The sequence below is a fragment of the Bombus vancouverensis genome, chromosome 2 (genome assembly GCF_051014615.1).
Source record: "Bombus vancouverensis nearcticus chromosome 2, iyBomVanc1_principal, whole genome shotgun sequence".
In the NCBI taxonomy this organism is placed as follows: domain Eukaryota; kingdom Metazoa; phylum Arthropoda; class Insecta; order Hymenoptera; family Apidae; genus Bombus; species Bombus vancouverensis.
The window spans coordinates 12,942,880-12,955,148 of NC_134912.1; the positions used below are offsets into that span (position 1 = coordinate 12,942,880).

The following is a 12,269-nucleotide window of genomic DNA, read 5'->3' on the forward strand; positions in this document are numbered from 1 at the left end:
TGCATCTTCTCTTCCCACGGGGTTTCGATTATGTATGATAATACCCGCTAAGCTAAGAGGAGGTGAAAATAATTGGTTTAACCACTCAGCTTTCAAATTTTGTATATAATTGGCGCACAATATGCATAATAATATGTTTAAAGCATAGGATGCATAAATTTCCAATCTCAACAGTAAAAACGACAAATCTTGATAAAAAAACTTCATTCTACTTCATAAATCTCTCCGTTTCGTATCACCAGTTCGGCGTTATCTTATGTATCGATCTTTCACTTCAGTTTCGGGAAAGGACCTTTCATCAAAGAACTTTATTGCGCTACGCCGATAGAAAGACGATTATTGCATCCGGTGTATCAATGACGCAGCAAAAAGAGCGATTTCCGTTTAAAATGAGCGTAGTTAGCAGTTTCCGACGGAATTCCCGATTAAATCTAATCGGTCAAAAGGCCATTTAATTAACGGTATTTGGCTCTGAAACTGACCTTTTTCGATCGTGTTCCCCAAGTTTATGGCGCAAGAAATTCGATTTGTAGTTTCTCTCGTTCGACTTTTTGACGGGTCACCAATCGAGAATCGAATTATATCATGGCCAGGGGGCACGAATGGGTACAAGAATAATGACCTATCGATTGTTACCTTTAAAAGAGATGCGTAATTTATTCTAGGAAGAGTAGTTCGCATGGAAATTTGATTGTATAGGTATGCTCACGCGCGCGCTACAATTAAGCGGTTCGCTGTGAAACTCGGTATACTTCCTGCTTGTACTAAATTAATTGAATGGGAACATTCTTTTTGTTGCTTCCTACATTAAAAATAATTATAGTACGTTTTGATGCGATCTATATGTATGAGATAATTGATTGGTTTATTTTTAGCAGGCAACGTAGAACGATCTTGTTTAGAATGTGGAATCGTAGCCTCTTTAATGCGGATAATAGCTTCATTATAGATATTGCGTCTGTATCGACGATTTTTATGTTTCCGTCGTTTTTTATGAGTACGAAACAAAGTATGGGGATAAAATATATCCATTGCTGGATTATAATAAGAGCGATAAACTTTTCTCTAGAAAATTTGCTCAAAACTCTTTATGTTTTGTTCATTTACATATATATTATAATAGGTCTGAAAGTTTTGGTATCAAAATATAAATCTTTTGTCATTTGAGTGAATTTAAAGATCGGTGAATCACATACGGACACGCCAATTAATTTGTCTTCCTAAAGAATAGAGAAAAATTAGAGCATAGGAAGCAAAATGGTGTCCTTCCTTTATCTCAACTCCGTTTCCTGTTAAACGAACAGTATTGTCGATTGAAAATTCATTCACCATTCACGAGATTCTGCACAACAGTCACGTATGCACGGTACATGAATAATCCATCTTTCGCGAACTACCACGATCCCAACTACATAATTATTTCACGCAGGTATTAAAATATTAACAAATTCCTCAAACTCCTACTGTTGATATTTTAATTTCATAAACAATTTCATAGATTTAATGAAAATCTAGAATGAAATCCCGCATTACGTTGGTAATTGATAATTAACCTAGCGTAATACCCGAACAATATTCGAATAAAATTGGACTAAATTCTATATAGAATACCATGATACCATACCACTATATAGAAAACAATGTTTTCAGAATATTTTATAATAATTTTCCACTGTATGACTTATATCTAATTTCAACTTAGTTCGTTTCTCTAAAATCGCTCGGTATTTCAATTCCTTCTTCCTTAAATTTTGAACACACGATGCTCAAATTTGCTCAATAATTTACGGTCTCCTGATGGAATATTTACGCACAGCTTGTACCAGGATGCCCAATAAAGGACCGCAAACCCATATCTTGTGGAAAACACCATTTGATCTAAAATGCATGTGAAATCCTTATTCGAGGTTACGTTAAATTATACCGTATCTGTCCAAGTCATATCGCACCTTGTCCCAGGTACACAGTCACGAGAATTATTTGCATTTTCTACTTAATTGCTTGAACGCGCCGCGGAGAAAGTAAGCTCCAGTCGCTTAGATGTTACCGACGACTATCGATCAATTCGCGACCGCAAATTCACTGACACACAATTTGCCTGTAATTTGCAAGCACTTATCCGGCAAAGGGGAACCAACGTTGCACTCGGTTGTTAAAAAAAGATTCTACCTGGAGGATGTTTAAAGAGGATATGCTAGAACTAATTCGAAATCGATACCATGAGACATGCATATGGGGTGTTATGAAAGAAAGTCTGAGACCTTACTCTTTCACCTTAGTTCTCCACCTTGTCTTCTTTCGACCTTCGATAGTTGCATATCTTTCGAATCCTCAATTCATAATATTTTTCTTTGTGTTTTTATTTCGAATGATTAATCAATACCAGTACATGTTAAAATGTGTGTTTTTAGTTTAATTCTTATGGTCTCTACGATTTGAAGAGGAACTAAATGTTTCGCTTTAAAAGTTTATAATAAAACGATACATTATGGAATGTCGTTGAGTTTATTTTATTATGATCTGTTCCATGTTTTTATGGAATGGAAAACGATATAGGTTTTGTATTGTATATTTAAAAAATTGACATTAAAATTCTGAAACGAATCTTAAGATATTATTTATCATTCTAAAACTTCTTTGAGCTTATTCCTTACTGTACTATTAAATTGAAATATTTCATGACTATCGAGATTAAGCGGAACACCCGGTATATTATATAAATGCATGCAACCATCAACCAGAATGTATGCAAAACGATATATATGAGTTTTTATGTAGGAAGAAGTATGTATATTTTATAACATGTATATTTTTATAGCATATTTTTTATTTATGTGCTAGTTTATAGCACGCTTTCCACATCATTATAGTCACACCTTTTTATGATGAAATAAAAGCTTTTTATCAGAAATTTAACACTTTTATCGCCGGATTAATATTTCTTGGAACTGAATTAAATTTTAAAGGATCGCGAGTGGAGTTCAAATACAAAATTATTTTCAAATGAAAATTCGATTTGCATTTTATCAAAATATAAAGAGTTTTTCTGAAAAAAAACTGCACGTGGCTTGAAAAAATTTTGTTTCACGTGTATATCTCGTACAAAAATTACTTTTATCTCATCGTTGGCAAAATCATAATAACCTCATTCGTAATAACCTGTATCAAAATTATTCTATCTAAATGCTGTACTAACATTAAATCTTTGGTAAAATTACAGTGACCCCATAAATTTTTTTGAATGAAAACTTTTGATAAAGTTCAAATGTGAACTTTTCACGCTTACATCGACCAGTTTTCTGCCGTGATAGCTGTCAACATGATTGATAAACACGCGCCACGGTTTGAAACTCGACTCGACAGGTTCCTCCTCCGCAGAGTCGTTCTTGGATATTCGGGGCGTTCCTGGATTATTCTTCGACGATAAGTTGACAGTGTTAACATCATCCGCATACGACATTGAAATCTTCTTCATCTCTGTGATTATCGTTTCTCGTGCGGACGAAAAGGTACAAATCTGTCGCGTGACCCGCGTTTGAATTTTAATTGGCTCGATTACACGCACGACTTCGCGTCGTTGATGCTTTCGAATCGTGTCCAATATCGCATGCAAGTGAAATTTCAAACGAATATAAATTGTAATAGAGCGAATGATAGATTTCAGTTTGAGAGCATTTAGAAATACTATACTTTAATAATATTAATTAATACTTTTTAATGTCTTATATAATTTTTGTTAAATTGCTTTCTGATGAAAAATATATACGAGGGAATGATAAATAACATTTTGGAGTTTATTGTTGATTGTCAGTTAACAGGAATATTTTATGAGAAATTCCAAGTTATCTTTTATCAAATTTTATTGATTGTATTGCAATATTTAGTACTTCTATCTTTTTGAAATTGCCTCTCAATGTGAAATATATAACCTGAAAATAATAAATGGTATTTTACTGTTCGTTATTGGTTTTCGATTAACGATAATGCTTCATGAGAAATTTCAAGTAATTTCTTTCTCAAGTTTTAATGACTGCATTATCATATCTAATATTTTATGTAACTTTCTAAAATTGTCTTTCAATGGAAGATAAATAGCACTTCGTAGTTTTTCTTTTAAATCATTTATCTATTGTTTAATATACTTCTCGATATTGCAAACAATTTAAGTAATAAAAATCAATATTTTGATTATGATACAAAGTATAACGAAAAACAAATATTTTTTAACAATAAAATATGATTGTTTTTCTCACTATACATCGCTGATTAATTTTATACGAATTCGTCTTTTCTTTTTTTACAATATATCATCCACTACTATTTACAAAGGCAAAGACTTATTATTCGTTTAACAACTCATTACATATTCATGTCGTGTTACAAAGACAACGGAATTAAATTATATTCGCTTCATAAATTCTCGCGCACAATAATTAATATCCAAATTCGCTATTCCATAAATTGCTTCTTCCAATTAAGCTACCAATTAATTAAGTTGAAGAATTACGCTTTCCAAACTTTGTCGGTATAACAATATATATATATATACGTACATATAATATGGATAATATTTGACATATTGTAAAATATTCTTCTTCAAGTTATCTACATAAAATCCAAGATATCAGATTAAATCGAATCAATCGAATTACATCGAATCTACTTTTATTATCGTCCCTAAAGGTCTCAGAAAAATCGTGACGAAGAACAAACGAAATATAGTAGGTCGAAAGGTCGCCGATCAAATTGTCCGATGTCCCAGATGATGCAAGTGAAACGTGACAGTCCAGCTAACCTCTTGTAGATTACAGCGCACGTTAGAAAGGTAAGGTCAGGGTCGTGAACATTTCGTCACACAGTGATCAGTGCGTCACGTGTCATGGTCATGAAAATCTATCTGAAATATCCAATTCAAACATAGCTCGTATTTTGTATTTCTCGATCGATTGGCCAATATCGTCTTATCACGAGTTTTCTATCAAAAAGGGATCGTTCCAATTTCGTTTCTTCATAACCACTGTAGCTGAATTTTAGAGTCGTAATTTGATTAAAAAACAGTTCAGTCACGAAAGAGATGAAATCCTATATTTGTGAAATTTGCAAATATTGACTTAAATTTTATATCGACAGAATATTTTTCATTCGACAAGATGAAGAAATTTATCAATAATTTTATTGACTAAAATATTTTTATAAAAATTAAACAAGGGTGATAGATGATCAAGCAATTGTTTCGAGAACTGTAATAGAAAAATTAATAGAAAATAAATTACTTTAAACTATAACAGAGAAATTGACGGAATTCCAACCTGCATCAGTACCGTGAAACTCGATCATCTTATTGTATCTACTTGAACTCTCTTTACATATAATATATCTCTTTAATCTGGACGTTTATCATAAATACTTCGTGAAGTTCCGCTTAATTGGAACTAGGTGCAGAGGGTAAAAATTTGCGCGTTACCATGGTAAGGTGTCTGTGCAACGCACAAACCAGCCCATATAACCTTGCCACCTACGCAACCGGGATGCGAGGGTCAAGGCTGGCATGTAATCCACGCGGAAGATGAAAAAAGCTAGGATAATCGATAATTGAACGGCTGTATGGCGGGGAATTTGCGCAAATGGAAGGTGGACCATATGACTAGGCAATTTGAAATATCACTGGAAAGCCATGCAGCACGTTTTCCGAGCATGTAATGACTTCCGGGACTCGATGTTTCCAATGCTTTGTCATAATATTCCAACTCAATAGGGACTCCATTGATACCGGATATGACTGAATATGAAACTTTATTAAAATAGCGACCTAGTTTAAGAAAAATCATGCGTTACGAATTTTATACTCTTTCCAACTCTCCTTTTCTTTTTTAATTTCGCGAGTTAAGTGAAGAATTTCAGCACCCAATAAATCTAAAGTGGAGATATACTGTAACGTCCTGTGGAAAGAACAACTGTAAAGGGTATTGCACGGAAATTTATCGCTGACGGATACCATTTTAAAGAGCTAGTCTGTATGTGAGACAGAGGTATCGTGTATTGTAAGGTGTCAAGATTGTTATCGTGTACAAAGTATTTTAATAGGACGGATGGATTTCATAAAAGAAATTAAAATTAAATGGACATAAACTAATTTTATAAACTGACTTAGTGGTCTCGTGTAAGAGCCTTATCCTTTACAGCATTTTTGGTAAGAACACCTAGGAATGTCCAAGCTTTGTAATTTCAGTATAGAATGTGTTAATTGCATATATTGTAGTTGAAATCTTCCCATAATATAATAATTAAGTTTCGAACTCAGTCAAACTCAGTTATAAGAAGAGATGCAATTACAAGCAACTCAAGTTGATACGTTACGTAATGATACAAAGAGAGCAGAAAATAATTTAGAACTATTGAACTATTTAGCTTTACCTTTGCACCAGTTACGTATCCCTCGAATGCGTCTCAACGATTTCCACGTTGAAATAGCTGGCGCCTACATCGACTGTAAAAGTAACTCGAGCTTTTTCCTCTCAACTATTCCCTCTTAGTCGACGAAAATAAAATATCCTCTTGCGAAACGACTCGTAACTCTCGTAACTGTTGCACCGCACACCGAGCGATATACATCAAGATGGTGGGCGGGGATGGGTCAGAAAATGGCCTCGGAGAGCTTTGCTACTACTAAAAAATGCAGGCTGGACCGTGTTCACCCTGTCGCAAACGAATATTAAGAGGCGGGTAAAGACGTAATTCGCTAGCATCAATCACTTAGGCGTGCACGCAGAGATGCTATGGCATTCGAGACCGCGATTCTCGAACGAATGGGCCGTAAATCGAGTTTACGCCCAAACTTGCGCACATTATCACCTTCGTCATGCGATCATCGCTACCTTGCTCCACTAGATAAGAAGAATGAAGAGACCTTGGTAGAACTCAGCTGTTCAAGCTTTTTACGACCTTCTGGTGCGTGGCTTCGCGATTACCGATTCGTTACGATAGGGTGAAAAACAAACCAGTGGAAGTCAGAAGGGCGTAGGAAACTTATTGAAGACGCGAGAGAGAGTGGAACACTGATTCCCGGAATACCGATACGGCTTTATCGATATTCGATTTTATTACGAACGATAACTTAACCCATTTACTGTTATGATTCCTATCTAGAAATCATAAAAAGTTATATATATATACACCGTAAATTTTATGCATTATGATTCCCAAACTGGGAGTGTTTCATCGAATTCATCAACCTAAAATTTCCTTTGGATAAATAAACAATTGTATGTACGTTCTTTTTTTAAATTTCCAAGTGCAGTCTAAAAGCGTAGATTTATCGTAAAAAGTCGTAGGAATTGGAAAGAAAAACGAAAGTGCCGTTTGATGGATGATATTCTGGTTTATCATAGTATATTCTTGGAAAAAGTCCTTGCTACATGGACTACCTATGACCGCCTATAACGGGCCTGTGTAAATGCGGTGATTGCAAATCCTCGTGTGTTTATACATTCAGTGACACACAAATTTACAATCATTATGAATACAGGGAACAACATGGTCGCACGTAATTCGTAACAATATCGGATCGAATAGGTTGTAATTATTTTTAGTCGTATCGGGCTATGTAATTAAAGGATTGTTTATTTAAATAGGGCAATTTATGTTTCGCAAGTGTTACATGCTACTTAACCTTGCATTAGAAATCTGTGTATCCGATACAGTTTGTTTCTTGTGCGAGATCCAAATATTTGAGTAAATTATTAAATTTAAACAGGACAATAAATTAAATTTTCATTTTAATTAGGATGTAGTATATTGTATGAAAATTATATCGTAATATGCAAGGTACTCATATGGTTTTAATCGAGATAACTGTACCTATTATAGTTACATAGTAATTCTAATTTGAACTCCAAATCCACTAAAGATGAATTTATTAACAAACGATAAATATATATTTATCAATCAAAAAATATGAACTGTTCATACGTTGTTTTAAATTGTCCTTCAAATTTAGGGCTCGAAGTACTATCTACTCGGTTGGTCGGCCACTCCTTTTCTAGCAGCAATTTTTAGGAATGATTTTAAGTTTTTAAATTTTAAGTTTACATACGCGTCCGAAACGATTCTCGTATATTAAATAAATCGCTGAAACAGCCGTATTTATATAAAAATTGTAGAGTTGATAATCCGGATTGTTTAGTCCGATAAAAGGTACATCCAACAAACGAAAAATCCAGGCTCATATATCGGCTCAATCGTTCTAATCCAATCAATCATACGGTAGCATCCTCACCGATTCCAAAAACAATATTTGTGTGATGGTTGTACGCGTTGCTTTTGTCTTGCCGCGGAATCGATATTTTATTTTAAAATGGCTGCATATATGATATACGAGCATCGAATACATTTTTGTATTGACATGCGTATAACCTGAGGATTTATGTAAAAGCGCAATGAAATTTATAAAAATGCAGATATCGTGTCATAGAGAGTTCGACGCAAAAAATTGTATAGAATAGAATAAATTCTGATTCGCACAAATCATCCATACTAAAATGTAATGAATTCTTTATTTGAAACAATTAAGATTTATTTTTAAAATGCTACTGAAATTTCATGACTATATATACGTTTCCTAAATTAATATTAAGGAAAAAGTTTGTTACACAGGGTAGATTAACTTCAAAGAAGCTGAATGCTCTAATTATAGAATTTCTCTAAACTCCTAAGCATTCAAATTTATTTAAACCTCGAAATATTCTCTAATATTTCTCTCCATTTCTATTTCTCCTTTTCTCCATTTCTCAAATCTCTACTTTTTATAATTAACTAACAGACTTTATATTGATCAATATCGCTGATTGATACAAGTCCTTCGAATAATGAAGACGGCTAATTAAAACAAATCTGGATAATAAAGAAAATCGACGAGTTGGAAAATCGATTTGATTGTATTAATCCGATTAGTCGTACTTCAACCTCTCTGCAGATTTTCCCGTTAACCATTGCCCGTAACAATTGTATTTAGCTTTACTAGTTAAAAAAGAATATATAGGAGGAATCAGATTTAAGTATCAAGTTATAGTCATTTTTAATATACTCGATCGCTTGTTAATCCTCCTACGGTTCACAAAAGATGAGAGTTGCCATTCCGTGTGAAGCGCGTTACGGTCTCTTCCGTTAATGAGTTTCTTAGTTATCAAGTTAGATAGGTTTCCATTTTATTCTGATTACGTTTAATCTTTTAGGAAGTAAAATTTTTCAAATATCTCTTCCTACATATCATAAAATAGCTTAATTAAGATTGTTCGAGGCCATTCTAAATTAGTAAATTAGGTGCCCCGAATAGCTTGGTATTAAACATAATGCATCCAAAAGATGTCCCTCAATCAGGATTAGAGGCTTATATTAGACAAGGTCATGACAGTTATCTCTAATTGATTACTGTAGAAAATGGTTTGGATCAATAAATTACATATCACGTTAGCAAAACATTAATAAGAGCAAAATTAATACAAATTAACATCTTATTTAAAAATTAAATAATAATTACTTTTAAAACATCACTGAATCCCGATGTTCACTTAATGAATCTGTATCGTATTTTACCTTCAGTAACAAGCTTGAAGCAACCCTATCCTTGAAACATTGTCTTGTCTTGGAACAACAAGAAATAAATATAGCAAATCACTTAACTATTACCAATACTTCTTTTCTTGTTACCCAACTCGGCAATACCGTACTTACACATAGTCTCACCGACGCTAACTAGATTGAAACTAAATACCCTAACCACGTAAGTAAATAAATGTCAAATATTTAAATATTTAATTTTTTAAAAATTATAATTATATAATCTCTTTCGAGGTGTCGAATAAGCCTACGATTAAATACCTACTACGCTGATGAGTCACTCACAGGATCCCAGTAATCACAATGCAAAAACCTAAAGTAGAGGATACAAATTCTCAGAAGTAGGGAACCAAGTTTAAAACCTGAAGGCGTCGACATCCGCTGATGTAGTGGGAAAATCATTGTTCGTCAAAACGATGCGGACACGCGAACGCCTAATGAAGCATCCTACCCGTTGGAAACTCATTCTATTTGCATTATTCGAGGCGCTCGTTGTATTATTATACGATCCAGGTGGTTGCGACGAGTTCCTGTCATTATGGGCGTTGAAGACACGATTAATAAAGACGGCAGAACAAAACGCTCTTCAACTCGAGACTCGTTTATGTGAAGATGTGTCTAACGCAGGCATGAGCAGCTCATGACCGTATATTGTGATGGAAAAACTACTAAGCGTGTGTGTATGTATGTGTGTGGAACTCCGTATATTAAATCTGACAAATTCACAGCTGTCTTGGATCTAATTATTGATTGTAATTATAATAAATATAATATAATTATTCATCCCAGCTATAGTAAAATATATCTACTTTTAAAGCGCACATTCCCTTCCAATTTTCATCAATTTTACCTAAATACATCCTACAGAACCAGCTTTAATTTTTGAGTAGATTTTTGTTACATTTTATGTATCAATATCAAATTCCCCAAAATAGAAACGTAGTCCATGTTTTAGCGCGTGCGAAAATCCATCTGGCTCTCATTTTCTCGTGGGCGACTCGCAACGCTATATGTTACATTAATCACTGTGCATGTGCTTTAAACGGAGCGTTATTCTTCATCTGCATCAACTTCTGCCGACGTTGCGAAAATCATCTATGACTTTTTGCCGTCGGACTTTAAATGACTCACCGTGTGACATATTGTAGGCTTAAAAGGCATGGACAATAAACATTTTACCTACGCTCTTTTCTGTTTCTTTTTTCGTTCCTTTCTTTGCCGTGAGTGAAGGCGCTTGTTAGGCAAAACGAGCAACTTTGGGAATGTTTTATTATGTCGCGATTTATCAAAGAATGTTCCTACTTCTTTTTCTTAGTGGATTTGTATTTTTAATTAATTACATAACAGAGAAACATGAAATTCGTGACGTTCATTTATATCGAAATGATCAACTATCTTAAAATTGGAAGATAGAACAATGTAATTTTATTCTTTCGTCATTAGGTAGATTCAACCGTATTGAAGTGTATCTATTGTTGATCCATACGAATTAAAATGTTTGATCGTCTTCACTGTATTTATCTTCCAGATTTAAATCGATACTGGAAAATATTCTTTATTTGCCGTGCTACTCATTTCATTAGAATTCTCTCAATTCTTCAAAAAATGTAATTATCTTATCGAGAAACCGTTCTAAACACTGTTTCACACAACTCGAAATTATCCAAAGTTGCGCAATTAAGGATCTGGATGGTGTCTATCTTCCACTATCGATCGGTACCATGTAACAGCTTATTCGATTTAACTGGTATACTAATTTCGTGAGTTCCTCGCGTGCTTTGCTAATCTCTAGACGAAAAGACATTCCTTCCCTTGATTAAAATTTTTAGCTCCGTTAGGCGCCTTATCTCGCTGTCTCTTGTCTAATTTAATTAACTACGAGCTTAGGCCTTTGAACGTGTCTATGTCTGGTAATTAACGTTGAATTTCGTTATATTACCTCAAAGTCTTTTCTATTAACCGTCCGTCAGTGAATCATGGTGGTTTAATTGAAAGCGAAATCTAACGAATAAAAAAGAAAAGAAGAACATATGAGAGGGATTGTTGCGTTTTCTTTAGAAGAAATTGTTCCGTGTTAATGTCCTGTGAATTTTCTCGCAGAAGAATGGACGGAAACGTTTCCGTATCAGCTGCTGGTTGGAACGGGAGTAGCGTTGATGGCTCTATTACTGTTAGCCGCCGTGAGCTTCCAATGTTCTTCTACCTGGCGATGGTTAATGAGGGTGAGACGGCACATGAAGGAGCAAGACGCTGAGAGCGACCTATCGCAACAAAACGCTATACGTATCAGTCATTCTCTGCCGGATCTCCAATCAGAGCCAATCACTCACGAGTACGTCCAAGAGCAAAAAGATAGCAAAAAGGTATGAGCGATAATATGTGTACAGTAGAAACGAGCTGCTTTCTTCTTTTCTTTGTGTACTATGAATACGCTTCATGTGTACCGATTATGAATATGAATTTATTAGTCTAGAAGAGAGTAGTGCGAAGTTTTACTTTGCGTACGCTGTAGATACGAATAATGTTTAAGAATATTCGAAGAATTTTAAATATACATTCAAAATCAAAGAATATAGAAAACTTCCGCATCTTTGTATGTAGATATTCGCTTTATTTAAAGATAACGAAGATTACGACGTAATACGCAAATCGAA

At 34.2% G+C, this 12,269-nt stretch overlaps 1 protein-coding gene across 2 annotated transcripts in view; it reads left to right on the top strand.

Annotated features, from left to right (window-relative positions):
• LOC117163239 (synaptotagmin-10) overlaps window positions 1-12,269 on the top strand; it is a 53,779-nt gene that overhangs the window by 28,974 nt on the left and 12,536 nt on the right. Inside the window, exon 2 of one of the 2 annotated variants that reach the window (XM_076627456.1) lies at window positions 11,719-11,978. In XM_076627456.1, coding sequence (XP_076483571.1) covers window positions 11,719-11,978 — 260 coding nt within the window. Of the gene's footprint in view, window positions 1-11,715; window positions 11,979-12,269 lie in introns of both variants that reach the window. The other variant, XM_033345347.2, reaches the window with a different exon arrangement.